Source organism: Schistocerca cancellata, chromosome 6 (genome assembly GCF_023864275.1).
Source record: "Schistocerca cancellata isolate TAMUIC-IGC-003103 chromosome 6, iqSchCanc2.1, whole genome shotgun sequence".
NCBI lineage: Eukaryota > Metazoa > Arthropoda > Insecta > Orthoptera > Acrididae > Schistocerca > Schistocerca cancellata.
The window spans coordinates 712485295-712511921 of record NC_064631.1 but is presented as its reverse complement, the minus strand read 5'-3'; the positions used below and the strand labels follow the sequence as shown (position 1 = coordinate 712511921).

Below are 26627 nucleotides of genomic sequence, written 5' to 3'. Positions count from 1 at the left end.
TGGAAGATCTTCGAATCACTGCCATCTGTGAGAACCCGTTCCGTCCACTCGGACCTTCGCTAACACACTGCAGTGGGGCACCGTGGCAAACGCGTTCCGGAAATCTACGAATGTAGAATCAGCCCGTTGCCCTTCAGCCATGGTTCGTAGTATCTTGTGCGAGAAAAGAGCAAGCTAAGTATCGCAGGAGCGATACTTTCTAAATTCATTCTGATTTGTGAATAGAGACTTTTCTCTCTCAAGAAAATTTATTACATTCGAACTTCGAATAAACTCTAGAATTCTGCAATAAACCGACGTTAAGGATACTGGCCTGTGATTTAGTATGCCCATTTTTTGATCGTTATTACGTACAGAACTCGTCTGTACTTGAGGCTTCCCGCTGGACAAGAGACTCAAGACGAATGCAAGATGTGAGGCCAATGTTGTAGAATACTCTCCGGAGAATTGATTGGGATTCCATCGGGACTTGACGATTTACACTGCTGGCCATTAAAATTGCTACACCACGAAGATGACGTGCTACAGACGCGAAATTTAACCGACAGGAAGAACAGGGTGTGATATGCAGATGATTAGCTTTTCAGAGCATTCACACGAGGTTGGCGCCGCTGGCGACACCTACAACCTGCTGACATGAGGAAAGTTTCCAACTGATTTCTCATACACAAACAGCAGTTGACCGGCGTTGCCTGGTGAAACGTTGTTGTGATGGCTCGTGTAAGGAGGAGAAATGCGTACCGTCACGTTTCCGACTTTGATAAAGGTCGGATTGTAGCCTATCGCGATTGCGGTTTATCGTATCGCGACATTGCTGCTCGCGTTGGTCGAGATCCAATGACTGTGAGCAGAATATGTAATCGGTGGGTTCAGGAGGGTAATACGGAACGCCGTGCTGTATCCCAACGGCCTCGTATCACTAGCAGTCGAGATGACAGGCATCTTATCTGCATGGCTGTAACGGATCGTGCAGCCACGTCTCGATCCCTGAGTCAACAGATGGGGACGTTTGCAAGACAACAACCATCTGCACGAGCAGTTCGACGACGTTTGCAGCAGCATGGACTATCAGCTCGGAGACCATGGCTGCGGTTACCCTTGACGCTGCATCAGAGACAGGAGCGACTGCGAGGGTGTACTCGACGACGAACCTGGGTGCACGAATGGCAAAACGTCATTTCTTCGGATGAATCCAGGTTCTGTTTACAGCATCATGATGGTTGCACCCGTATTTGGCGACATCGCGGTGAACGCACAATGGAAGCGTGTATTCGTCATCGCCATACTGACGTATCACCCGGCGTGATGGTATGGGGTGCCATTGGTAACACGTCTCGGTCACCTCTTGTTCGCATTGACGGCACTTTGAACAGTGGACGTTACATTTCAGATGTGTTACGACCCGTGGCTCTACCCTTCATTCGATCCCTGCGAAACCCTGCATTTCGGCAGGATAATGCACGACCGCATGTTGCAGGTCCTATACGGGCCTTTCTGGATACAGAAAATGTTCGACTGATGCCCTGGCGACCAATTGAAAAACGTCTGGTCAACGGTGGCCGAGCAACTGGCTCGTCACAATACGCCAGTCACTACTCTTGATGAACTGTGGTATCGTGTTGAAGCTGCATGGGCAGCTGTACCTGTTCACGCCATCCAAGCTCTGTTTGGCTCAATGCCCAGGCGTATCAAGGCCGTTATTACGGCCAGAGGTGGTTGTTCTGGGTACTGATTTCTCAGGATCTATGCACCCAAATTGCGTGAAAATGTAATGACATGTCAGTTCTAGTATAATATGTTTGTCCAATGAATAGCCGTTCATCATCAGCATTTCTTCTTGGGGTACCAATTTTAATGGCCAGGAGTGTCGTTTAGCATCACTTTTGGGAGGATCTATGTTCAATTTCCCCCCTCGCCCCAAAATCGACAACTCTGAATGAAATTTTCTCTCGGTTCACTAAACCATTTTAGGCGAATGTTGGGTTGGTTCCTTTGAAGAGCCTGTGAGGAATTTCCTTCCCTATTCCTTCGCCACTCAGAGCCTGCGTTCTGTCTCTCTTTTTTTTAAATAAATATCCAGCCCTACCGCAGGCATGACGTCGTAAATGATAACTGCATCTCAGCCTCCCGCCGCAGCAGAAGCTGCAGAAGACTGTTCTCAGGCCGCGCCGTGCAGCTGACCGCCCAGCTGGGAGAGTCCGCCCCGAGCCCTTTAAACCCGCGCGACCTTCCGGAGATGTGGGCGAGCCGACCGCACGGTTCGGCGTGCTGCTTCCGCCCGCCTCTGTTCCCAGGGTGTCGCTTGCGGGACCTGCCGGCCCCCCTCGGAAACCCGAGGAGCCCTGGGCGGCCACCAGCCTCCGGGGCTCCTCGCAGCCTCCACGCTCCCACACAGACTTCGCCATCGCGGGTACCTTGCACTTACCCCAACCCTGAGTTTTCTGGTAGGGAATTCGAATTCGGTTCTACATCTACATCCATACTCCGCAAGCCACCTGACGGTGTGTGGCGGAGGGTACCTTGAGTACCTCTATCGGTTCTCCCTTCTATCCCAGTCTCGTATTGTTCGTGGAAAGAAGGATTTTCGGTATGCCTCTGTGTGGGCTCTAATCCAGAAGTCTTGCAAGGATCATTTCAATTTCCGAGTTATTATTCCTTTGCTTTAATTTTACATGTCGCACAACTGACCTGAGATAATCTATTAAGAACTAAGATCTGTAGTTCAATGCATTCAGTAATCCTTTCAGAGCGATATTTTGTGTATCCATCCCCCTGTGCGCCACCTACTTCTGTTTCCTCTCATCTGTTATTCATTTGATATCGAACTTTTGACAACCTGTAATGAATTTCTAATCTTTCTTCATTACTTAAGCAAGCGTGAGAGCCTTATGTAGTAGAGACAAGGTTTCCTCACACATTCTGGTCGTTTCTGGTGTGACTGGAAGTCATGTTGGAGGGGCTTCTTATGAACATGTGGTAGTGTCCTTTTCAAGCAGAGAAACCATGGCATCCGTAAAGCGATGTACGAAAATCACTGAAAGCCTACATCTGGATACCCGGACGGGGATTTGAACCCTTCGACTGCAGTCCAGTGTCGTAAGCACTTCCCCACTTCTCTCTACGGGGCCTACTGAGCACAAGAAGTTTGCGTTGTAGGCACAAATACAAACAGTAATTTAAGCGTTCCGAAGCACTCCTTTATATTTAAAGGAATGTAGTTTTTATTAATAGAAAAACTTCGATTGCGTTTATATACACCTACTAAACATCACAAAAACTGTATATACTAGTATGGACAAAAAAAAAAGGAAATAAATAAACATGGGCTCTAAAATGCATATCTTAAGAGGTGTGAGCACTTGTTCAATACAAGAGCCGTGTTTCATAGTAGCGAAAATGAATTAGTGCTCATAGCTCGATAGGTAGTTTAAAGCCAATGTTTACTAGAGATTTGCTTCTTGTATTGGTCCATACTACCACCTCTGAGAGATACTAATATAGTGTTCTCGTACGAAATGAAAACTACCAATACATACATACTATGCACATTTTTTGTAGCAGTAAGCTGCGTGCAGTAATATTTGAAGTGTCTGGAACGTATTCTTCCTATGTTTTGAAAACGATCTTCGCACACTAGCTATAAAAGGCAGGAGTAGTTCAGCAGTGACAAATTCTCTCTCTCCCTTTCTCTCTCTCTCTCTTTATCACTCTTTATCACTCATTTCTAGCATTAGTAGACTTAGAGAAAGCTATTGGCAATGTTCACTGGAATACTCTCTTTCAAATTCTGAAGGTGACAGGGGTAAAATACAGGGAGCGAAAGGCTATTTACAATTTGTACAGAAACCAGATGGCAGTTATAAGAGTTGAGGGACATGAAAGGGAAGCAGTGGTTGGGAAGGGAGTAAGACAGGGTTGTAACCTCTCTCCGATGCTATTAAATCTGTATATTTAGCAAGCAGTAAAGGAAACAAAAGAAAAGTTCGGAGTAGGTATTAAAATCCATGGAGAAGAAATAAAAACTTTGAGGTTCGCCTATGACATTGTAATTCTGTCAGAAACAGCAAAGGACTTGGAAGAGCAGTTGAACGGCATGGACAGTGTCTTGAAAGGAGGGTATAAGATGAACATCAACAAAAGCAAAACGAGGATATGGAATGTAGCCGAATTAAGTCGGGTGATGCTGAGGGAATTAGATTAGGCAATGAGACACTTAAAGCAGTAAAGGAGTTTTGCTATCTGGGGAGCAGAATAACTGATGGTGGTCGAAGTAGAGAGGATATAAAACGTAGACTGGCAATGGCAAGGAAAGGAAAGCGTTTCTGAAAAAGAGAAATTTGTTAACATCGAGTATTGGTTTAAGTGTTAGGAAGTCGTTTCTGAAATTATTTGTACGAGTGTAGCCATGTATGGAAATGAAACATGGACGATAAATAGTTTAGACAAGAAGAGAATAGAAGCTTTCGAAATGTGGTGCTACAGAAGAATGCTGAATACTACACTCCTGGAAATGGAAAAAAGAACACATTGACACCGGTGTGTCAGACCCACCATACTTGCTCCGGACACTGCGAGAGGGCTGTACAAGCAATGATCACACGCACGGCACAGCGGACACACCAGGAACCGCGGTGTTGGCCGTCGAATGGCGCTAGCTGCGCAGCATTTGTGCACCGCCGCCGTCAGTGTCAGCCAGTTTGCCGTGGCATACGGAGCTCCATCGCAGTCTTTAACACTGGTAGCATGCCGCGACAGCGTGGACGTGAACCGTATGTGCAGTTGACGGACTTTGAGCGAGGGCGTATAGTGGGCATGTGGGAGGCCGGGTGGACGTACCGCCGAATTTCTCATCACGTGGGGCGTGAGGTCTCCACAGTACATCGATGTTGTCGCCAGTGGTCGGCGGAAGGTGCACGTGCCCGTCGACCTGGGACCGGACCGCAGCGACGCACGGATGCACGCCAAGACCGTAGGATCCTACGCAGTGCCGTAGGGGACCGCACCGCCACTTCCCAGCAAATTAGGGACACTGTTGCTCCTGGGGTATCGGCGAGGACCATTCGCAACCGTCTCCATGAAGCTGGGCTACGGTCCCGCACACCGTTAGGCCGTCTTCCGCTCACGCCCCAACATCGTGCAGCCCGCCTCCAGTGGTGTCGCGACAGGCGTGAATGGAGGGACGAATGGAGACGTGTCGTCTCAGCGATGAGAGTCGCTTCTGCCTTGGTGCCAATGATGGTCGTATGCGTGTTTGGAGCCGTGCAGGTGAGCGCCACAATCAGGACTGCATACGACCGAGGCACACAGGGCCAACACCCGGCATCATGGTGTGGGGAGCGATCTCCTACACTGGCCGTACACCACTGGTGATCGTCGAGGGGACACTGAATAGTGCACGGTACATCCAAACCGTCATCGAACCCATCGTTCTACCATTCCTAGACCGGCAAGGGAACTTGCTGTTCCAACAGGACAATGCACGTCCGCATGTATCCCGTGCCACCCAACGTGCTCTAGAAGGTGTAAGTCAACTACCCTGGCCAGCAAGATCTCCGGATCTGTCCCCCATTGAGCATGTTTGGGACTGGATGAAGCGTCGTCTCACGCGGTCTGCACGTCCAGCACGAACGCTGGTCCAACTGAGGCGCCAGGTGGAAATGGCATGGCAAGCCGTTCCACAGGACTACATCCAGCATCTCTACGATCGTCTCCATGGGAGAATAGCAGCCTGCATTGCTGCGAAAGGTGGATATACACTGTAATAGTGCCGACATTGTGCATGCTCTGTTGCCTGTGTCTATGTGCCTGTGGTTCTGTCAGTGTGATCATGTGATGTATCTGGCCCCAGGAATGTGTCAATAAAGTTTCCCCTTCCTGGGACAATGAATTCACGGTGTTCTTATTTCAATTTCCAGGAGTGTAGATGGGTAGATCACATAACTAACGAGGAGATATTGAATAGAATTGGGGAGAAGACGAGTTTGTTGCACAACCTGACTAGAAGAAGGGGTCGGTTGGTAGGACATGTTCTGAGGCATCAAGGGATCACCAACTTAGTATTGGAGGGAAGCGTGGAGGGTAAAAATCGTAGAGGTAGACCAAGAGATGAGTACACTAAGCAGATTCAGAAGGATGTAGGCTGCAGTAAGTACTGGGAGATGAAGAAGCTTGCACAGGATAGAGTGGCATGGAGAGCTGCATCAAACCAGTCTGAGGACTGAAGACCACAACAACAACAACACTCACTCCTCACTCTCTCTCTCTCTCTCTCTCTCTCTCTCTCACTCACACACACACACACACACACACACACACACACACACAAACAAACAAACACACACACACACACACACACACACACACACACACAGAGAGAGAGAGAGACAGAGAGAGAGAGAGAGAGACAGAGAGAGAGAGAGAGAGTTGAGGGTGGGGGCCGGGGGCAACCGCACTGCATAGATAAGATCGGTAACAGAATGAAAAGCGTCAGCTGTGCCAGGCACACTTCGCTACTGTGCACCTACACGCGACTGTTACTCCTACTCCATACGAAAGAAAGCCGCCCCCCAGTAATTAAGAAGCTCACTCGCCAGCAGCGAGGAAAGGATGGCCCTAGACAATGAAGGGCGTTGCTTAATTGAGTCCCCGCCTCTTCCTGTTCCCACTTTCTCCGCGGCGGCTGCTGACAGCCACTGCAACGCACCGGCAGCCAACGAGCAGGGTTGTTGTGGCATCTCGCTGCACCGACCACTGGCCGCCAGTGAAAGTGGAGCGCGCTTATCGCGGAGATACGCCCGCTTACCTGAAGCGTGCACGCTTTGTGTAACTCGGGCCTTCCTTCTCCACCAAGAAGCAGTAAGCAGCGTTTGCTAGAAGGTAAAATAATCCGAGACGAAAAAGAAGCAATCGCGAGAGGTTATATGCCCGTCCTAAGACGCAGTATGGATGCGACGAACAAGTGTTATGACACGCGTTATGCGCACGCGCCCGAGAATTTCAAGTCTCTCCTGCTGGGGATGTGCAACAGCACTTCACACTTGCTCAGGCACACACTTTGGCATCATAAAGTTCGTGACCGTTCCGTTTCGAATGCTTTGTACCAGAAGCGAAATCTATATTTTGGTGCCTTGAGTCATAATTCAGAAATTAAATGCAAATTAAATATCGCCAGTGGAAAGTTTTAAAGACGACAGAAAATTATATAAAAAGGTAAATAACGTCCCTGTAATAGGAGTGCCGAGCAGAGTGACCGCGCGGTTTGAGGCGCCATGTCACGGACTGCGCGGCTCCTCCCGACGGAGGTTCGAGTTCTCCCTCCGGCGTGGGTGTGTGTGTTGTTCTTAGCATAAGTTAGTTTAAGTAGTGTGTAAGTATAGGGACCTATGACCTCAGCAGTTTGGTCCCTTAGGCAGTCACACACATTTGAACATTTGTAATACGAGTTTTTCAGAGGATGTAAACACATATCGATTCCAATAGCTGATGTAAATTGTGTTGTTTGCGTACAAAGAATAAAGTATGTCATAATAAGAAGAAATGAGGCGTCTGACAGACCATTAGATTTTTTTTTTAGGAGAACTAATCAGCTGATCATACGAATGTTTCATACAGCTCCAGAAGATACAGGTCTCTTGAATGAGTGAACAACTGATTGCCTTGCAGTTTATCTGTTCCTCTTTTTACTTTTATTTGTTGATTTACTTGTACCTTACATTCCGTGCTTAAGTGCACTGGCATGGCGTTGTATTACCGTACATCCCTTACAGTCACATACCAGCGAGCTGGGAGTTGGGGAGTGGGAAGCGGCACTATACGACATTGTGAGAGTATCGCTAGTCTCGATATTTTCCTGAAGATTTAATGTCTCGCCGACAAGGAGATCGTTACAGATCGAGCACCAGTTTGGCTTCAGGAAGCAAATTAGGAGCGTCATTTTCAAAAGAACAGCCGTCACATTGACCTTAAGCGCTATAGGGAAACCAGATGGATCTGAACAGCTGGCTTTTCGAATACGTGTACAGTGGTAATTTGGAGCTGTTTGAAATTAATTTCTATTTCGAAGTTTAGAGTGGACCATCCGAAATCCGACCCGGTTTTTTCAGCCAAATACATGGCACGCTAGTACTGGGACAGGGGGTTGCCAATAAGAAATATTTATGATAGGACTCCCATTACCGTCATTTGCTTTACAATCAAGGGGAAAACTTTGCGAGAACAGTTAAACTATGGCTATTTTTATTTTATTTCTGCTACAATATATGGAGGTACGTAAAAATCATTTTCCAATTACGTTTTATGCAATGTCATGTTTACGCAAATGGTACACTGCCACACGTTTTGAAACAGGTCTTGAAGACAGGAAGTGGATTACCGAGTAAAAAAAAATATAGGGTCCTGTTTAAAAAAGACGTAATACTGTTAATATCGTCGCGACGAACGAAGTTACAAAAAAGCGTCATGCTGATTACTGTGCGCCTGGTAGCTAGACAAAATTTGCTTGATACGTTTTTTATTTTGCTTCTGTATAAAAAAAGTGTTTTCAGAAAAACATCATACACACAATTCCGAAGACTACAAGAGCCTACAAGTGCGAGTATTATCGCACAAACAGCTTAACAGCTCATGCATCCAAGTTGCTGACAAGAGTAATATGCAGAAGAATCAAAAAGAAAAGTGAGGTCAGTTTGGCTGTAGGATATATAAAGGCACCAAAGAAAGAGTCCTGGCGTTGCGGTTGATTATGCAAGCAAGACTGAAAAGAAAAATCAAATGCTCATGGATGTGTGTGATGTCCTTAGGTTAGTTAGGTTTAATTAGTTCTAAGTTCTAGGCGACTGATGACCTCAGAAGTTAAGGCGCATAGTGCTCAGAGCCATTGTTGAATGCTGTGATCAGTCTAATGAATACAGAATATGTATTGAGAGTAAATCGAAGGATTTACCGACCTGCAAAAAGCTTTCGACAGCGAAAAATGGTGTAAGATGTTAGAAATTCTTGGGAAAATTGGAGTAAGTTCTAGGGAAAGATAGATAATATGCAATATGTAAAACTACCAAGAGTGAACAATATGATTGGAAGGCCAAGAACGAAGAGCTCGGACTACTAAGGGTGTAGGACAGGGAGGTAGTCTTTCGCACCTACTGTCCAATCTCTGCATCCAAGAAGCAGTTGAGGACATAAACTAAAGATTGAAAAGTGGGATTAAAGTTCGAAGTGAAAGGATGTCAATGAAAATCGTGGTGACATTGCTATCCTCAGTGAAAGTGAAGAAGAATTACAGGATCTGTTAAATGCTCATGGATGTGTGTGATGTCCTTAGGTTAGTTAGGTTTAATTAGTTCTAAGTTCTAGGCGACTGATGACCTCAGAAGTTAAGTCGCATAGTGCTCAGAGCCATTGTTGAATGCTATGAACAGCCTAATGAATACAGAATATGTATTTAGAGTAAATCGAAGATGAAAGTAATGAGAGGAGAAGAAATAAGAACAGCGAGAAACTTAACATCTGGATTGGTGATCCCGAAGTAGATGGCATTACGGAATTCTGCTACCTATTCAGCAAAATAACCTATGATGGATGATGGAGCAAGGAGGACATAAAGAGCAGACTTGCACTGGCAAAAAGGGCATTCCTGAACAAGAGAAATCTGATAGTATCGAACATATGTCTTAATCTGAGAAAGAAATTCTAGAGAATGTACGTCTGGAGCACAGCACTGTATGGCAGTGAGACATGTGCTGTGGGGAAAATCGGAAGAGAATCGGAGCATTTGAGATGTAGTGATAGAAACGAATGTTGAAAATTAGGCGGACTTATAAGGCAAGTAATGAGGAGGTTCTCCGCAGAACTGGCCAGGAAAGGAGTAGATGGCAAACATTGACCAGAAGAAGGGGCAGTATGACAATAGGACATCTGTTAAGACATCAGGGAAGGACTCTGATGGTACTAGAGGGGGCTGTAGAGGCTAAAAACTGTAGAAGAAGACAGATATCGGAATATTCCCAGCAAGTAAATGAGGACGTACAGTAGGTTGCAAGTGATACTATGAGATGAACAGGATGACACAGGAGATGAATTCGTGAAGGTTGCATCACACCAGTCAGGAAGAGTTACGATTCAGAACAAAAAGGTAATTTGCGGGTTCGAGATAAATGGGACAATCTGAATATTTTCAATTACTCTTGTCACTGAATGCGAAATTCCACAGTTGCTCAAGAACGTTTCTCGAGCAGTGGCCAAATTTCTTGGAAGTACCGCATCAACTTTATGTAGAACGAAATTAATCCGTCCACATCTGACGACCGAATCGTTCACACCGTGTGTTCTAATCAGAGAAGCGACAAAAGATGTCGGACTCGTTCTGTGTCGCAGAGATCATTCTGTCAATCTACTACACGAGGAATCGACACACTGCAGCCTTTTGATAATGATGCGCTACTCGTACGTTTTATGGGCGTCGGCTTTCGTCTGACGCCCGTCCGGAGGAGTCACAGAGCTGTGTTGGCGCCAGGAAGCGAGGTCGCGAGCCGTCACAAAAAGCAGCTCTTAATTGGACGCATTAAGAGGGTCGGAGGCGCTGCTCTGCGCCACGCTGGCGTTTCCTTCTTCGCGCGTCGCTGCGACCGCTCGCGCCGTATGCCGCTCGCTGGAGACCCACGCAGCTCACAAGAGTCCGCCACAAAGCAGTCGGTATTCTGGCTGGCTGTTCTGGTCCTCGGGATTACTTGCCGATTTCGGGGACTATCCTGTGAATACGCAGTTGGAAGCGGAGTACACCAGACTGAGGGAGAAAGTATTTGCGAACAGAACGTCTGCGTTACATTTAATCGGTGACAGATGTAGGAATGATACAGAAAGCGAAAGTTCCTAATTTTTTTCTGAGGAGGAATGTGCTACAAAGGACAGCTGCAGATACAACAGGAAAAAGAAATAGTTTATAAAACTGTTGATTATGGGTAAAACTCGTCCGTACGCAGCGAAACGGTCTGCCCGTTCACTTGCTTCCTGGTTTTGTTTGGAACCTCATTCTCTCGCTGCACGACACGACGCTTTTCCACTTGACTGAACAAATTCATGTCTTCTACTTCCACTGCTTCTCTATGGACTTTCTCGAGGTATTTTTTGGTTCCATAACACGTTCTTCAATTTTCCGACGGGTGTCACAATCTTGTGCGTACGCCTCATTGTTGGGAGTCTTTCAGTACGTCTTTCCGGGAGTCTTTGAACATGTCCAAAACATTTCAATTTTCGTTTCCTAATGTCTCTATTCAGGTGTGACAAACTGTTTGTTGCTTTACGTCCTCCTTTTGGGAGGGGACAAAAATTTTCCTCATCATCCTTCCTTCTTCCATCAGCATGTTTCCCATATCACAGTAGTAGTATTGGTTGTCGTGTTAGACAAAACTATTATTTCGAATGACACAAGACAAATTCAAACCTTGTTTCAAATCTTTTTTATTCTGTTACTGTTATTTAATTACTATCTTTCACATTAAAGTGATCGATTACTAAGGGAGTGTGGCGTAGAAAGTAGTGGAACTGTAAAATCCCGATCTGATATAAGATGTAATGTGATTCAGGTTGTTGGTGTTGTTATTGATGTTGTGTATTTTATGTGGTCTTCAGTCCGAAGACTGGTTTGCCGCAGCTCTCGACGCTAGACTATCCTGTGCAAGCATCCATTTAAACCAGCTTACTGTATTCAGGTCTACTCTTTTTTACTTTTTTAACCTCCCAAACTACCTTCCATTACCAAACTGACCATTTATTGATACCTCCGGATGTGTCCTATCAATCAATCATTTCTTTCAGTTAAATTGTGACACAAATTTCTTTTTCCGACAATTTTATTCAGTACCCCCTTATTAGTTATTCAATCTACAAAGGTAATTTTCAACATTCTTCTGTATCACCACATTTCAAAACTCTTCTCTTTCATCGTCTGAACTATTTGCCTTCAGAAAAAGACTTGCTAGCTGCCTAACTTATATACTATGTTGTTAATTAGTCTTTCTCGAAAACGCCATTCTTGCTATTGCCAGTCTCTATCATCTCTGTTTCTACGAACTTCAGTTACTTTGCTTCCCAAACAGCAAAATTCATTTTTTGCTATTAGTGTCAAGTTTTCTAATCTAATCATGTCAACATTACTTGATTTAATTCGACTACATTTCGTTACCCCTGTTTTAAAACTTACTGGCAGATTAACAATGTGTTGCACACCGAGACACGAACTCGGGACCTTTGCGTGTCGCGGGCAAGTTTCCCAAGCACGACTCCCGCCCCGTCCTCACAGCTTTACTTCAGCCAGTTCCCGGTCTCCTACCTTCCAAACATCAGAGAAGATCTCCTGCCGGAGTCGTGCTTGGGTAGCTCAGCTGGTAGAGCACTTGCACGCGAAAGGCAAAGGTCCCGAGTTCGAGTCTCGGTCCGGCATACAGTTTTAATCTGCCAGGAAGTTTCATATCAGCGGACACTCCGCTACAGAGTGAAAATTACATTCTGGACCCTTGTTTCACGCCGGCCGAAGTGGCCGTGCGGTTAAAGGCGCTGCAGTCTGGAACCGCAAGACCGCTATGGTCGCAGGTTCGAATCCTGCCTCGGGCATGGATGTTTGTGATGTCCTTAGGTTAGTTAGGTTTAAGTAGTTCTAAGTTCTAGGGGACTAATGACCTCAGCAGTTGAGTCCCATAGTGCTCAGAGCCATTTTTTGAACCTTGTTTCACTTTTGTTGATCTTCAACCTACAACATATTTCCAAAACACCATCGATTTCATTCACCCGCTCTTGCCAGTCCTTTGCCGTCTCTAGTGGAATTACGAAGTAATCGCTAAGTTTTTATATCTCCTTTCTAAACATGAATTCTTTTCTTTTTATTTTGATACCGCCTTTATCCCGCATTGTGCGCAGGTTCGGCAGCGTGAAGTACGGAATTGGCACGGTTAATTTTAAGGGGTCGCCAGGTGCCCTTCCTGCCACCACCCCGTACTCTCTGGGACGGAAGTAGTGGACCCGAGCTGTCTGCGTCCAGTGTATGTCGTGAAATAGTGTGAATGTGTTTCAGATGTCTGCGAGTCGTGGAACTGAGGCGGGACGTGGGGACCAGCCCGGTATTCACCTATTAGGATGTGGAAAACCGCCTAAAAATCACATCCAGGCTGGCCGGCACCACCAGCTGTTGTCGTTAATTCGATCCGGGGCCGGCGCGCCTACCCGAGTCCAGGAAGCAGCGCGTCAGCGCTCTCGGCTACCCTGGAGGGTTCCATTCTAAATGTGAATACCCTGTTCAAATTTCTCTTTGGTTTCCGTTACTGCTTGCCCAGTGTAGACGTTGAAAAACATCGGAGAAATGCTCCAACCTTGAATGAGATTTTCACTCTGCAGCGAAGTGTGCGCTGATATGAAACTTCCTGGCAGATTAAAACTGTGTGCCGGACCGAGACTCGAACATGGGACCATTGCGCAGAGAGCTTCTGTAAAGTTTGGAAGGTAGGAGACGAGATACTGGCAGAAGTAAAGCTGTGAGGACGGGGCGTGAGTCGTGCTTGGGTAGCTCAGTTGGTAGAGCACTTGCCAGCGAAAGGCAAAGGTCCCGAGTTCGAGTCTCGGTCCGGCACGCAGTTTTAATCTGCTCCAACCTTGACTGCCTTCCTTCAACTGATCAGGTTACATTTTCGAATAAATAATACGGTAGATAAACTGGAAAGTAGAATAGCTCGAGAGGTCAGAGTAAGGGCGCCGTACAGAAGCTCTGTGATGGCGGGTTTCCCTACCGGCCGCGGTACGGAGCGCCCAGTAGCCGCGCAGAGGGCGCGGTCGGAGCAGCTGGTGGGGGCCGACGCCCACTCGGCGGTCCGCCGCGGCAGCAGAGCAACGAACTCGCGCCCGCAGCCGGCCAGCTAGCCGCCGAGGTCCGGCAGCCGACAGGCGCGCCGACCTTCGGCCCGGATCGTGGCTGCCACTCTTGTGGTCACATCTCGTACCGCAAAGAAAGGCACGTTTCGTCAGACACCTTACTAGTGTGGCTCACTGCTATACAGAGAATTCCAATATTCCCCGAGGGCCGACATACCACGTCAGAACCTCGGAACTACCTGCTGCTAGGGGCATTTCTTTCTGCTTCTGCTGGACTACACTTGCACTAAATTCGCTCTCTCGACTGGATGTGTTAAATTACATTTTGAAGAACGTGATATTACTAGTGGGAAAGAGTCACGATTTCCATCAAGATAGCGACTCTTTTGAGCAGTCTTTGTTTAGATTGACTCTACCCACACATAAGTAAAAACACATTGAAAATACCTTGTGAAACATCACAGATAAAACATCTGACGGCTGCAAGCGTTTTAATTTTCATTTTATTTTCAAGCAAGTGTCTGATCCATGCGGCTTTTCGCAGATGATCCTGTAGTATAGAGAGAAGTTGCAGCATTAGAAAATTGCAGCGAAATGCAGGAAGATCTCCAGCGGATAGGCAGGGAGTGGCAACTGACACTTAACATAGACAAATGTAATGAATTGCGAATACATAGAAAGAAGGATCCTTTATTGTATGATTATATGATAGCGGAACAAACACTGGTAGCAGTTACCTCTGTAAAATATCTGGGAGTATGCGTACGGAATGATTTGAAGTGGAATGATCATATAAAATTAATTGTTGGTAAGGTGGGTGCCAGGTTGAGATTCATTGGGAGAGTCCTTAGAAAATGCAGTCCATAAACAAAGCAGTTGGCTTACAAAACACTCGTTCGACCTATACTTGAGTATTGCTCATCAATGTGGGATACGTACCAGGTCGGGTTGACAGAGGAGATAGAGAAGATCCAAAGAAGAGCGGCGCGTTTCGTCACAGGGTTATTTGGCAAGCGTGATAGCGTTACGGAGATGTTTAGCAAACTCAAGTGGCAGACTCTGCAAGAGAGGCGCTCTGCATCGCAGTGTAGTTTGCTGTCCAGGTTTCGAGAGGGTGCGTTTCTGGATGAGGTATCGAATATATTGCTTCCCCCCTACTTATAGCTCCCGAGGAGGTCACGAATGTAAAATTAGAGAGATTCGAGCGCGCACGGAGGCTTTCCGGCAGTCGTTCTTCCCGCGAACCATACGCGACTGGAACAGGAAAGGGAGGTAATGACAGTGGCACATAAAGTGCCCTCCGCCACCCACCGTTGGGTGGCTTGCGGAGTATAAATATAGATGTAGATGTAGAACCATTATGTCACAAACCACAGCCGCACCATGCGTACCTATACATAATGCGGAAAAAGGAATGAGAAGAGGTCAAATGGTTCAAATGGCTCTAAGCACTATGGGACTCACCAACTGAGGTCATCAGTCCTCTGGACTTAGAACTACTTAAACCTAACTAACCTAAAGACATCACACACATCCATACCCGAGGCAGGATTCGAACCTGCGACCGTAGCACAGCACGGTTCCGGACTGAAGCGCCTAGACCAGCTCAGCCACAACGGCCGGGATGAGAAGAGTGTCACTGTCATGCACGTCTATGCACCACACAACGTGTTATATTTGAGTGTCCCGTTCTTACTGAGGTTGTAATGAAAGAAAAAACAAGACAATTTTATACTCATGATCCAAAGCAACCGACAAACGATGAAGACAATCTAGCAATCTTAAAGATGCTAGGTAATAAAATACGTAACTTAGGGCAGCAACAGTGAGTGGTACAAATATGACAGCTCAAAAACGGACTGTAATCTGCACCAGCGGAAAATCTGGTTCGTCAGTCACACCTGGAGCACACCTCAAACGTCACGAAGAAGATGGAAGCTGGGATATGCGATCGATGCTGCCTTTCGTGTCTCTCAAAGGGGATCGGAGTAAGGGGGTGGCTTCCGACAGGACCGCCATCACACGTGGGCTGGTTGTCTTCGGGTTGCCGGCCAGGGTGGCCGAGCCGTTTTAGCCGCTACAGTCTGGAATCCGCGCGACTGCTACGGTCGCAGGTTCGAATCCTGCCTCGGGCATGGATGTGTGTGATGTCCTTAGGTTAGTTAGGTTTAAGTAGTTCTAAATTCTAGGAGACTGATGACCTCAGGTGTTGAGTCCCATAGTGCTCAGAGCCATTTGAACCATTTGTCTTCGGGATGGACTGAACACACTGCGAACTGGAGTTGCCGTATAATCAGATGCTGTCCTTGCTTCCATTTACTGTACTACGAGTAGTTCTATTTGGAACAGCACTCAGTAATTAGAAAAAATAGGTACAGTAGCAGTAAGAGCACTGTAGGAGCAGAGTAAACTACTGATGCTGTGGTAAATTCCATAATTAATTAACGGAACTTTGGGCAGTGCTTTCCTGTAGTACAGACCCACGTCCTCATCGGGGAGATAGTAACCTGTTGAGAATAGTCCAGCAAAGCTAAGCGGCCAGTACATGTAATAAAAATGGTTCAAATGGCTCTGAGCACTATCGGACTCAACTTCTGAGGTCATCAGTCCCCTAGAACTACTTAAACCTAACTAACCTAAGGACATCACACACATCCATGCCCGAGGCAGGATTCGAACCTGCGACCGTAGCGGTGGCGCGGTACCAGACTGTAGCGCCTAGAACCGCTCGGCCACTCCGGCCGGCTATAATAAATGGATAACAAGTGATAATTATAAAAGAGAATGGACCTTATTGCATGTTTAACTAGCTGTTACTGGCAGGTGCGTTCGCATATCAGTAGCTTTTTGATGGTGATTAAGTAAGCTATTGTATGTGCAATAACATGAGCTGCCCCAAAGTGTCTGGCTGTTTGGGTAAGAATAGCTCGCGATGTGAGCGCCCCTGCCCCCACCAACTGCCCCAGCGGACGACGACGCAGAATGTGCTGCGTTGTCGTCACGTGATGTGTGCAGAGGATGATGGGCATCCATGCGTTGTGCTGTCTGAGTAGCTGTACATTACACAACAAATTTAATAATTTTTACGGTGGTTTATGTTCACTGGTGTAATAAGGGATAATATATTCCATACCGCAGCTTACTTTCTTGGCGGCCGGTCTTTTTCCCTTGCCTTCCAAAGTAGCCTATGTTCATCCTCATGGTTCAAGCTATGTATCTATCGCTTGCGCCTTGTCCCGCGGTTACACAGGGTCGGCCATGGTTACAACGGATTTGGCATGTCAATATTAAGGGGTGGCCAGATGCTCTTCCTGCCGCCACTTCGTACCCCCCTGGATGGAATCAGTGTACCCTAGCTGTCTGCGTCTAGTGTAAATCGTCAAATAGTGTGAATGTGATTCAGATGTCTGCGAGTCGTGGAACTGAGGCGGGACGTGGGGACCAGCCCGGTATTCACCTAGCAGGATGTGAAAAACCGCCTAAAAACAACATCCAGGCCGGCCGGCACACCGGCCGTCGTCGTTAATCCGCCGGGCGGATTCGATCCGGGGCCGGCGCTCCTACCCGAGTCCAGGAAGCGGCGCGTTAGCGCTCTCTGCTGTCCTGGCGGGTCCTCATGGTTCAAGCTATTTCCACGCTTAATTTCGCTGAAATCGTTTCGGCGGTATAGTCGCGAAAAGGTAACAGAGTTACCTTTGCAATTATAATATTAATGTGGAATTAAAATTTAAAAATTTAAAAACACCCTGTAGATTGTACCTTGCAACTGAAAAATCTACGAGTACGGACATCTTCAGCTTTTGTAGTCCTGTCTTCCTCAGTTGCGTGTAATATTACGGTACATTGATAATTTTTACTTATGGACCGTCTGACAGCAACTGAATAAAACACAGTTTTAGTGCCATACGCGTTTCGCCTTTATTTGCTGCAAGGCATCATCAGTGGCAGATTGCGTGGACAATTTCTTACATATTACGCTCCTGTTGAATTCTGGTGTTGTTCTCCTTCTTATGAATGCCAATTTGTGGTTTTTAGTCCACATTCAACAGCACTATGAATTGAACGCTTGTTTCAATGCAATGTTTTGGTTTCTGTTCTGTCCATAAGTAAAAATTATCAATATACCGTAATACTACGAGTACGGGTCTGTGTATTGACGCAGAGTGTACTAGCTACAGGAACATTGGACGCTAATGTGTCATACTATAGTCGGCCATCCAGAAGCAGTAATGCGGCAGGCTTAGTGCCTCTGCAGGGGAAAAGTCACGGAGCTAGTAGATACAGGCAGGTAGTTGTGGTAGGTAAGCTAAGCGCGGCAGGTACTCACCGCGGGCGAGGCCTCGCTCAGGCTGGAGTAGGAAGATGAGCGGCTGGAGAGCAGCGGCTCCGGGCTGCCCAGGCTGGAGTAGCTGGCGGTCGAGCTGAGGCTCAGCGTGTCGGAGCGCGACCGGAACGGGCTCAGCTGCACGTGCTTCAGCATCCTGCGGCACAAGAAGCACACCCGCCGTCACAGTCTGGCGGCCGCAGCAGTCGCGACGGCACGAGCCGGGGTGTGCGGACCCCGGGAAGACCGTTGCGTCTCTGCCGCAGTTCTTCTATACAGTTCGAAAGGTAGGAGACGAGGTGCTGGCAGAAGTAAAGCTATGAGGACGGAGCCTGAGTCGTGCTTGGGTAGCTCAGATGGTAGAGCACTTGCCCGCGAAATGCAAAGGCCCCGAGTTCGGGTCTCGGTCCGGCACACAGTTTTAATCTGCCAGGAAGTTTCACATCAGCGCACGCTCCGTCGCAGAGTGAAGATCTCATTCTTTTTATGGCTTCTTCCACAATCTCTGTACTTACATTTTCCTATATTCCAGCCAATAAGATAGTACAGAAAAGAAGCAAAAACCCTAGTTGCAGGCAGGATGAACTCATTTTGAAAACTTTTAGCAACTGTGGACCCAGGTGAAAGTAAAGTCGTCATAACAGAGATCCTAAACATACCAGCTCGACACACAAAACACGAAACGGCTCGTAGTGTTGAAGAACTGTTTGCCGTACTCGCGTGCGTTGAACTGCGCCCTAACGCTGTGGTAAGTTTCATGAAAATCCACTCACGAAGATGAGGCGAAACTTAAAATGCCAACGGATACTGCTTATAAGAACTTTCGAGTAGACACAAAGGAACGCCACTGCCTCCACGGCCGAGACGTCGGGTATATTCAATGACATTTTACAAATGAACGCGGCATCATAACCAGAGAACTTTCCTGTTGACGTACTCTGGTCGCGGGTGCCTACGCTCTTAACAGAAATTCCTGGGCTCTCAGGATGTGCCATTGACTGAAAATTCTCGGTTTTTGACTGCGGTCAAAGCCATCTTTCTCAGGAGTTAAAACGAGAATGCCAAGGTGTCATTATATGTGCGAAGAAGCAGAGTCCAGAATCTTCCAATTGCGTTGGGCTTTGCCATCACAATTTGTTCATTAGGGGTTGCAAATACTTGAGTAAAACTTCTCATTAATCGATTACATCAATATAAAAGAAGCCATTATACACTACTGACCATTAAAATTGCTACATCACGAAGATTACGTGCTACAGACGCGAAATTTAACCGTCAGGAAGAAGATGCTGTGATATGCAAATTATTAGCTTTTCAGAGCATTCACACAAGGTTGGCGCCGGTGGCGACACTTACAACGTGCTGACATGAGGAAAGTTTCCAAACGATTTCTCAAACGCAAACAGCAGTTGACCGGTGTTACCTTCTGAAACATTGTTGTGATGCCTCGTGTAAGGAGGAGAAATTCGTACCATCACGTTTCCGACTTTGATAAAGGTCGGATTGTAGCCTATCGCGATTGCTGTTAAAGTTGGTCGCGATCCATAGCAGAATATGGAATCGGTGGGTTCAGGAGGATAATAAGGAACACCGCGCTGGATCCCAACAGCCTCGTATCACTAGCAGTCGAGATGACATGCATCATATCCGCATGTTTGTAACGGATCGTGCAGCCACGTCTCTATCCCTGAGTCAACAGATAGGGACGTTTGCAGGACGACAACCATCTGGACGAACAGTTCGACGACGTTTGCACCAGCATGGATTATCAGCTCGGAGACCATGGCTGCGGTTACCCTTGACGCTCCATCACTGACAGGAGCGCCAGCGATGGTGTACTCAACGACGAACCTGGGTGCACGAATGGCAGAACGTCATTTTTTCGGATGAATGCAGGCTGTGTTTACAGCATCATGATGGTCGCATCCGTGTTTGGCGACATCGCGGTGAACGTAAATTGGAACCGTGTATTCGTCATCGCCATATTGGCGTATCACCCGGCGTGATGGTATGGGGTGCCGTTGGTTACACGTCTCGGTTGCGTCTTGTTCGCATTGACGGCACTCTGAACAGTGGACGTTACATTGCAGATGTGTTACGACCCGTGGCTCTACCCTTCATTCGATCCCTGCGAAACCCTACATTTCAGCAGGATAATGCACGACCGCAGGTACAGGTCCTGCACTGGCCTTTCTGGATACAGAAAATGTTCGACTGCTGCCCTGGCCAGCACATTTTCTAGATCTGTCACCAATTGAAAACGTCTGGTCAATGATGGCCGAGCAACTGGCTCGTCATAACGAGCCAGTCACTACTCTTGATGAACTGTGGTATCGTTTTGAAGCTGCAAGGGCAGCTGTACCTGTACACGCCATCCAAGCTCTGTCTGACTCAATGCCCAGGCGTACGAAGGCCGTTATTACGGCCATAGGTGGTTGTTCTGGGTACTGATTTCTCAGGATCTATGCACCCAAATTGCGTGAAAATGTAATCACATGTCAGTTCTAGTACAATATATTTGTCCAATGAATACTCGTTTATCATCTGCATTTCTTCTTGGTGTAGCAATTTTAATGGCCAGTAGTGCAAATTTACGAAATGTGGGATCCTAAGCGAGAATATTTCCTGCGACACCGTTGGCGGTCCAGGACGTGTGTGCTGTAAGAGTTGGGGAGTTTAAAAGCCCTAACGGACAGGAACGGAGCGTGTCGATGTGCGGAGCGGGCGTCGGTTGGACGAGCGCCCACGCGTCTTATGGCGGGCCGACTGTTCCTCGCTGCGTAACTAATACCGGGTTATTAGCCACCCAACGGCGGCCGCCTTCCGAATATGTCGGCAGCCGGCGTGACTCGGCTGCTGATAGGGCGGGGCAGGGGGGTGGGGCGACGAGAGGACGCACGACGTGCGCTGTCAACACACGCGGCTCCTCTACTTTCCCTTTCGCCTGTTGGGAATCCTCGTGAATCTCCATACAGCGACCTGCACGAAGCGCATCGTGAAACACGAAGTATTACTGGTGAGCCGACCGTAGCAAACATGAATATTCTGAATACAATATTGCTTATAGTTATGACTCTAAAGGTGGCAGGGGTAAAATACAGGGAGCGAAAGGCTATTTACAATTTGTACAGAAACCAGATGGCAGTTAGAAGAGTCGAGGGACATGAAAGGGAAGCAGTGGTTGCGAAGGGAGTGATACAGGGTTGTAGACTCTCCCCGATGTTATTCAATCTGTATACTGAGCAAGCAGTAAAGGAAACAAAAGAAAAGTTCGGAGTAGGTATTAAAATCCATGGAGAAGAAATAAAAACTTTGAGGTTCTCCGATGACATTGTAATTCTGTCAGAGACAGCAAAGTACCTGGGAGAGCAGCTCAACAGAATGGAAAGTGTCTTGAAAGGAGGATATTAGATGAACATCAACAAAAGCAAAACGAGCATAATGGAATGTAGTCGAATTAAGTCGGGTGATGCTGAGGTAATTAGATTAGGAAATGAGACACTTAAAGTAGTAAAGGAGTTTTGCTATTTGGGGAGCAAAATAACTGATGATGGTCGAAGTAGAGAGGATATAAAATGTAGAATGGCAATGGCAAGGAAAGCATTTCTGAAGAAGAGAAATTTGTTAACATCGAGTACAGATTTAAGTGTCAGGAAGTCGTTTCTGAAAGTATTTGTATGGAGTGTAGCCATGTATGGAAGTGAAACATGGACGATAAATAGTTTAGACAAAATGAGAATAGAAGCTTTCTAAATGTGGTGCTACAGAAGAATCCTGAAGATTAGATGGGTAAATCACATAATTAATGAGGAGGTACTGAATAGAATTGGGGAGAAGAGGAGTTTGTGGCAGAACCTGACAAGAAGGGACCGGTTAGTAGGACATGTTCTGAGGCATCAAGGGATCACAAATTTAGCATTGGAGGGCAGCATGGAGGGTAAAAATTGTAGAGGGAGACGAATAGATGAATACACTAAGCAGATTCAGAAGGATGCAGGTTACAGTAAGTACTGGGAGATGAAGAAGCTTGCACAGGATAGGCTAGCTAGCAGAGCTGCATCAAGCCAGTCTCAGGACTGAAGACCATAACAACAACAACATGACTCTTCCAATAGTGTAGCTTTAGTTTCACCTTAAAAAATTACTTTTACGAAACTCTATCTACACGTAGGCAAGGGGTGATGGAAATCTTCGAATGGAAACTTATTAATCGCTCCTTGTAAGAAGTGCCTATCTTATTTGGGGCCAGTGTTTTGGGTAATAATGTGTTCCTCAACACAGAAAATAGAATTTTTCTTCACCGCCCAACTTGAAGAACACCTAACGCAATAACATCGGTCAGAAGAGACGACAATTTTTGAGAGTATCATCGACAACAAACAAATTGGAACTGAAACTTTACCACGATTGTTCCCAGGTTAATTTCACACTAATTTCGGTCGTTTTAGATTACTTGCAAGCCATTACTTCCAACTCCTAGCAGTATCTGCAGGAATGCACTCGATATATTAAATTCATGATACGTTTTTCTGCTTAGTGAGGCCCATGAGTGCCACTTTTGGCTCGAATTGTTCCAGGGATTCCAAGGCTCCTACGCACTCCGACTCCTCTAGGGGCACTAGAGATGTATTACCCCAAGGTATGTTTTTACAGACGGGACATCACATGTCTACCACGTCTGGTTGAAACTGCTTTAGCCCTCAGTTAGTAACATCCATCTCTTAGACGGATATAAAAGCTCTCAATATATTGTTGACAGATGTGCATTGTTACTTGGATCTGATATTTCAGCTATGCTTCATTCGTGAGTTGAACTTGCTACTGTGTGGACGTCATTGTCTCATTTCCACCATAGTATTGTTTTACTCGCACACAAACGTCAGTCACATCCTCTCCCAGGCGGATATTACTGTAGAGGTAAGATTTTTTCTCCGTCTTACATACCCATGTTACTCTAACCGAGTAAGTTTTTTTCTGTTATATTCTTTAATTTTCAAATATCTCATTACTTGTAGATGGCTAATAGTGGAGGGATACCCTGTGTGTTACAAAGAAGCAAAAAAATGGTTCTATGTCTTTAGAGCAGTTTGAAGAGAGCGATGACGATTATCATTCAGACGATTCTTATGTTCCTGAGAAAGATCACGTATCAGATTCAGACCATGACAGTGATTCTGAAATAGATGTGAATGATATTCTCTGCACGTCCGTGAATGAATAAGATGATGTTGACTCTTTACAGAGTAGGGAAAATGATGACACCGAAACTGACACAATTTATTATGGCAAGATGAACTATTTCTTTGCATGTATATCAGGATATTTGAGGAAACACATGTCAAGTTTAGAAACTGTTTCATTTGAAACAGCAATATTAAATTTTTGTGAATTTTGCAAAAGAATAATATCCTTTATAAAACTATTTTATGTAAAAACTAGTACTTAATTTTACAAGTTTTTCGTATTGAATTGCAAAATGTGATTGATAGACAATAAAAATATTAGTATTAACTTTTCATCAAGCTTTTAAATTGTTATTTATTTTCAGTATTCACTACAGTGGAATTTTTTTGAAAAATTTGGTCATCTAAGTCTCCCAGACGGATGTTACCTTAAATGCCATTTTTTCACATGTTACCAACTAAGGGTTAGGCATTCGTAGTTGTCCCCTTCTCCCCCCCCCCCCCCACTGGCGTGTTTCTACATAATTATGTATCATAGTCAGGAGTAGGAGGAGGATATTGGTGTTTAACGTCCCGTCGACAACGACGTCATTAGAGACGGAGCACAAGCTCGAATTAGGGAAGGATGGAGAGGAAGTCGGCGGTGCCCTTTCAAAGGAACCATCCGGGCATTTGCCTGGAGTGATCTAGGAAAATCACGGAAAACTTAAATCAGGATGGCCGGACGCGGCATTGAACCGTCGTCCTCCCGAATGCGAGTCCAGACTGCTTTAACCACTGCGCCACCTCGCTCGGTATCATAGTCAGGAAAGGACGATTTCCGCTCTATCTAGTTGCAGAGAGTACGCAACACAGCAACATATTATAGGCAGTCAGAGTTCTCTGAAGTGGTACTATACAGTAACGCTCTCGGAGCACGGTATAAAATCTGACCGTAAGGGAATGGTATCGGTATCTGCAGACGAAGGCGTTATTAACTTCACAACTCGTAGCGCCGCTAAAGTAAACTTCACTCTCCAAGCCGCACCAGACGTTGCTAGATTCCGCCCCTTAAGCAGCAACAACGACAACCGAAGCGAGATCCGTGGCCAGTTCGTTGCCTAACGTAACCGGCGCGAGCCGACCGCCGGCCAGCCATTTACCACTTGTTTGCGTGTGCGGAAGAGACAGGTCTCCCTGATTTACGAAGCCATCGCAGGCCGCTAATCGAGCAGCGGTGTAAACATCCGGCTGGCAGGTACGCTAAGCTTCACAAACGAAGAGGCGAAACAAGAAAGAAGTCGAGCAGGAGCACATTGTAACTGTTATCTCTATCCCTCTGCCAGTACCTGAATCTGATTTTCAAACCGAAATAGAGACCACAAAACTTAGCACTTCAGTAAAGCCTATAGCTCTGCCTCAATTCATAATTATCTACGAAAACAGAAAATGCATAAAATTACATCATTTCTGTACGTTCTCCAACACGAACCAGCCAGTAGTTGGGGAAAGAAGTAGTGCACCATTCCACGTGTTGGCAAAATTTCCGATATCTGCGACAAAAAGTTAAAGCCACGCAATTACAGATCTGCATTCGACAAACCAACAGCATGTATAAATTTTTATTCAATAGTAAAGACAATTTGCAACTTTTCACACACAGAGCGCTGAGTATAAAATCATATACAAACACCAAGGAGAAGTATATGTTGGCGAGTTAGGCAGAATTGTGGCAATTACATCATCTGACATGAAAGAAGTCAGAGAGTAAGAAATACAGATTCAACCTCTGTCGAACATATTTTAATAGAAAACTACTTATACGATCTATATTGTGAACTTTCAAATGTTCAAATGTGTGTGTGTGTGTGTGTGTGTGTGTGTGTGTGTGTGAAATCTTATGGGATTTAAGTGCTAACGTCATCATTCCCTAAGCTTACACACTACTTATGCTAAATTATCCTAAGGACCAACACACACACCCATGCCCGAGGGAGGACTCGAACCTCCGCACCAGCATTTTTCGCACTGTCCGCAATGAAACTGCAACGGTATTTCAGTACCGACACTCCTCTTACGAAGTTTTACAGACTTTGCAGCACCACAGTCAACACAGTCCCACCTTTCCTCGTCCGGCAGAAGTCCATATTTGCGGCAAAAACTCAAACAATTCTCTACGCTAGATATGCATGCAATTACAGTTTTCCATGTCAGAGAATCCGCCGAAAAAATACCAGGAACACCAGACATCACACGCGCTATCGACAGAAACCGTCTGGGTTTTCCAGTCAAGTCACAAATAATTCGCGCGGAAATGTAATGTAGAGAAACTGAAGGAACGACGGGAAACGGATAAAAATGACGATCACAAATAATTGGTCATAACGCCCGCCACGAGTCTCGCATGATCGATTTACTATCGCACGTTCGAAATGTAAGGATTCGACCCCACGATTTCGATAGGCAACCATTCTTGGAAATTACCTTAATACACTACTGGCCATTAAAATTGCTACACCAAGAAGAAATGCAGATGATGAACGGGTATTCATTGGACACATATATTATACTAGAAATGACATGTGATTACATTTTCACGCAATCTGGGTGCATAGATCCTGAGAAATCAGTACCCAGAACAACCACCTCTGGCCGTAATGACGGCTTTGATACGCCTCGGCATTGAGTCAAACAGAGCTTGGATGGCGTGTACAGATACAGCTGCCGATGCAGCTTCAACACGATACCACAGTTCATCAAGAGTAGTGACTAGCGTATGCTGACGAGCCAGTTGCTCGGCCACCATTGACCAGACGTTTCCAAATGGTGAGAGATCTGGAGAATGTGATGGTCAGGGCAGCAGTCGAACATTTTCTGTATCCAGAAAGGCTCGTGCGGGACCTGCAAAATGCGGTTGTGCATTATCCTGCTGAAATGTAGGGTTTCACAGAGATCGAATGAAGGGTAGAGCCACAGGTCGTAACACATCTGAAATGTAAGGTGCACTGTTCAAAGTGCCATCAATGCGAAGAATAGGTGACCGAGACGTGTAACCAATGGCACCCCATACCATCACGCCGGGTGATACGCCAGTATGGCAATGACGAATACACGCTTCCAATGTGCGTTCACCGCGATGTCCCAAACACTGATGCGTCCATCATGATGCTGTAAACAGAACCTGGTTTCATCCGAAAAAATTACGCTCTGCCATTCGTGCACCCAGGTTCGTCGTAGAGTACACCATCGCAGGCGCTCGTGTCTGTGATGCAGCGCCAAGGGTAACC

At 46.2% G+C, this 26627-nt stretch overlaps 1 protein-coding gene across 2 annotated transcripts in view; it reads right to left on the bottom strand.

The window, feature by feature from the left end:
- LOC126191402 (uncharacterized) overlaps positions 1-26627 on the bottom strand; it is a 460945-nt gene that overhangs the window by 235691 nt on the left and 198627 nt on the right. For both annotated transcript variants that reach the window (XM_049932267.1, XM_049932268.1), the window contains exon 3: positions 18182-18335. In XM_049932267.1, the coding sequence (XP_049788224.1) occupies positions 18182-18334 (153 nt within the window). In that variant the 5' untranslated portion in view covers position 18335. The remainder of the gene's footprint in view (positions 1-18181; positions 18336-26627) is intronic.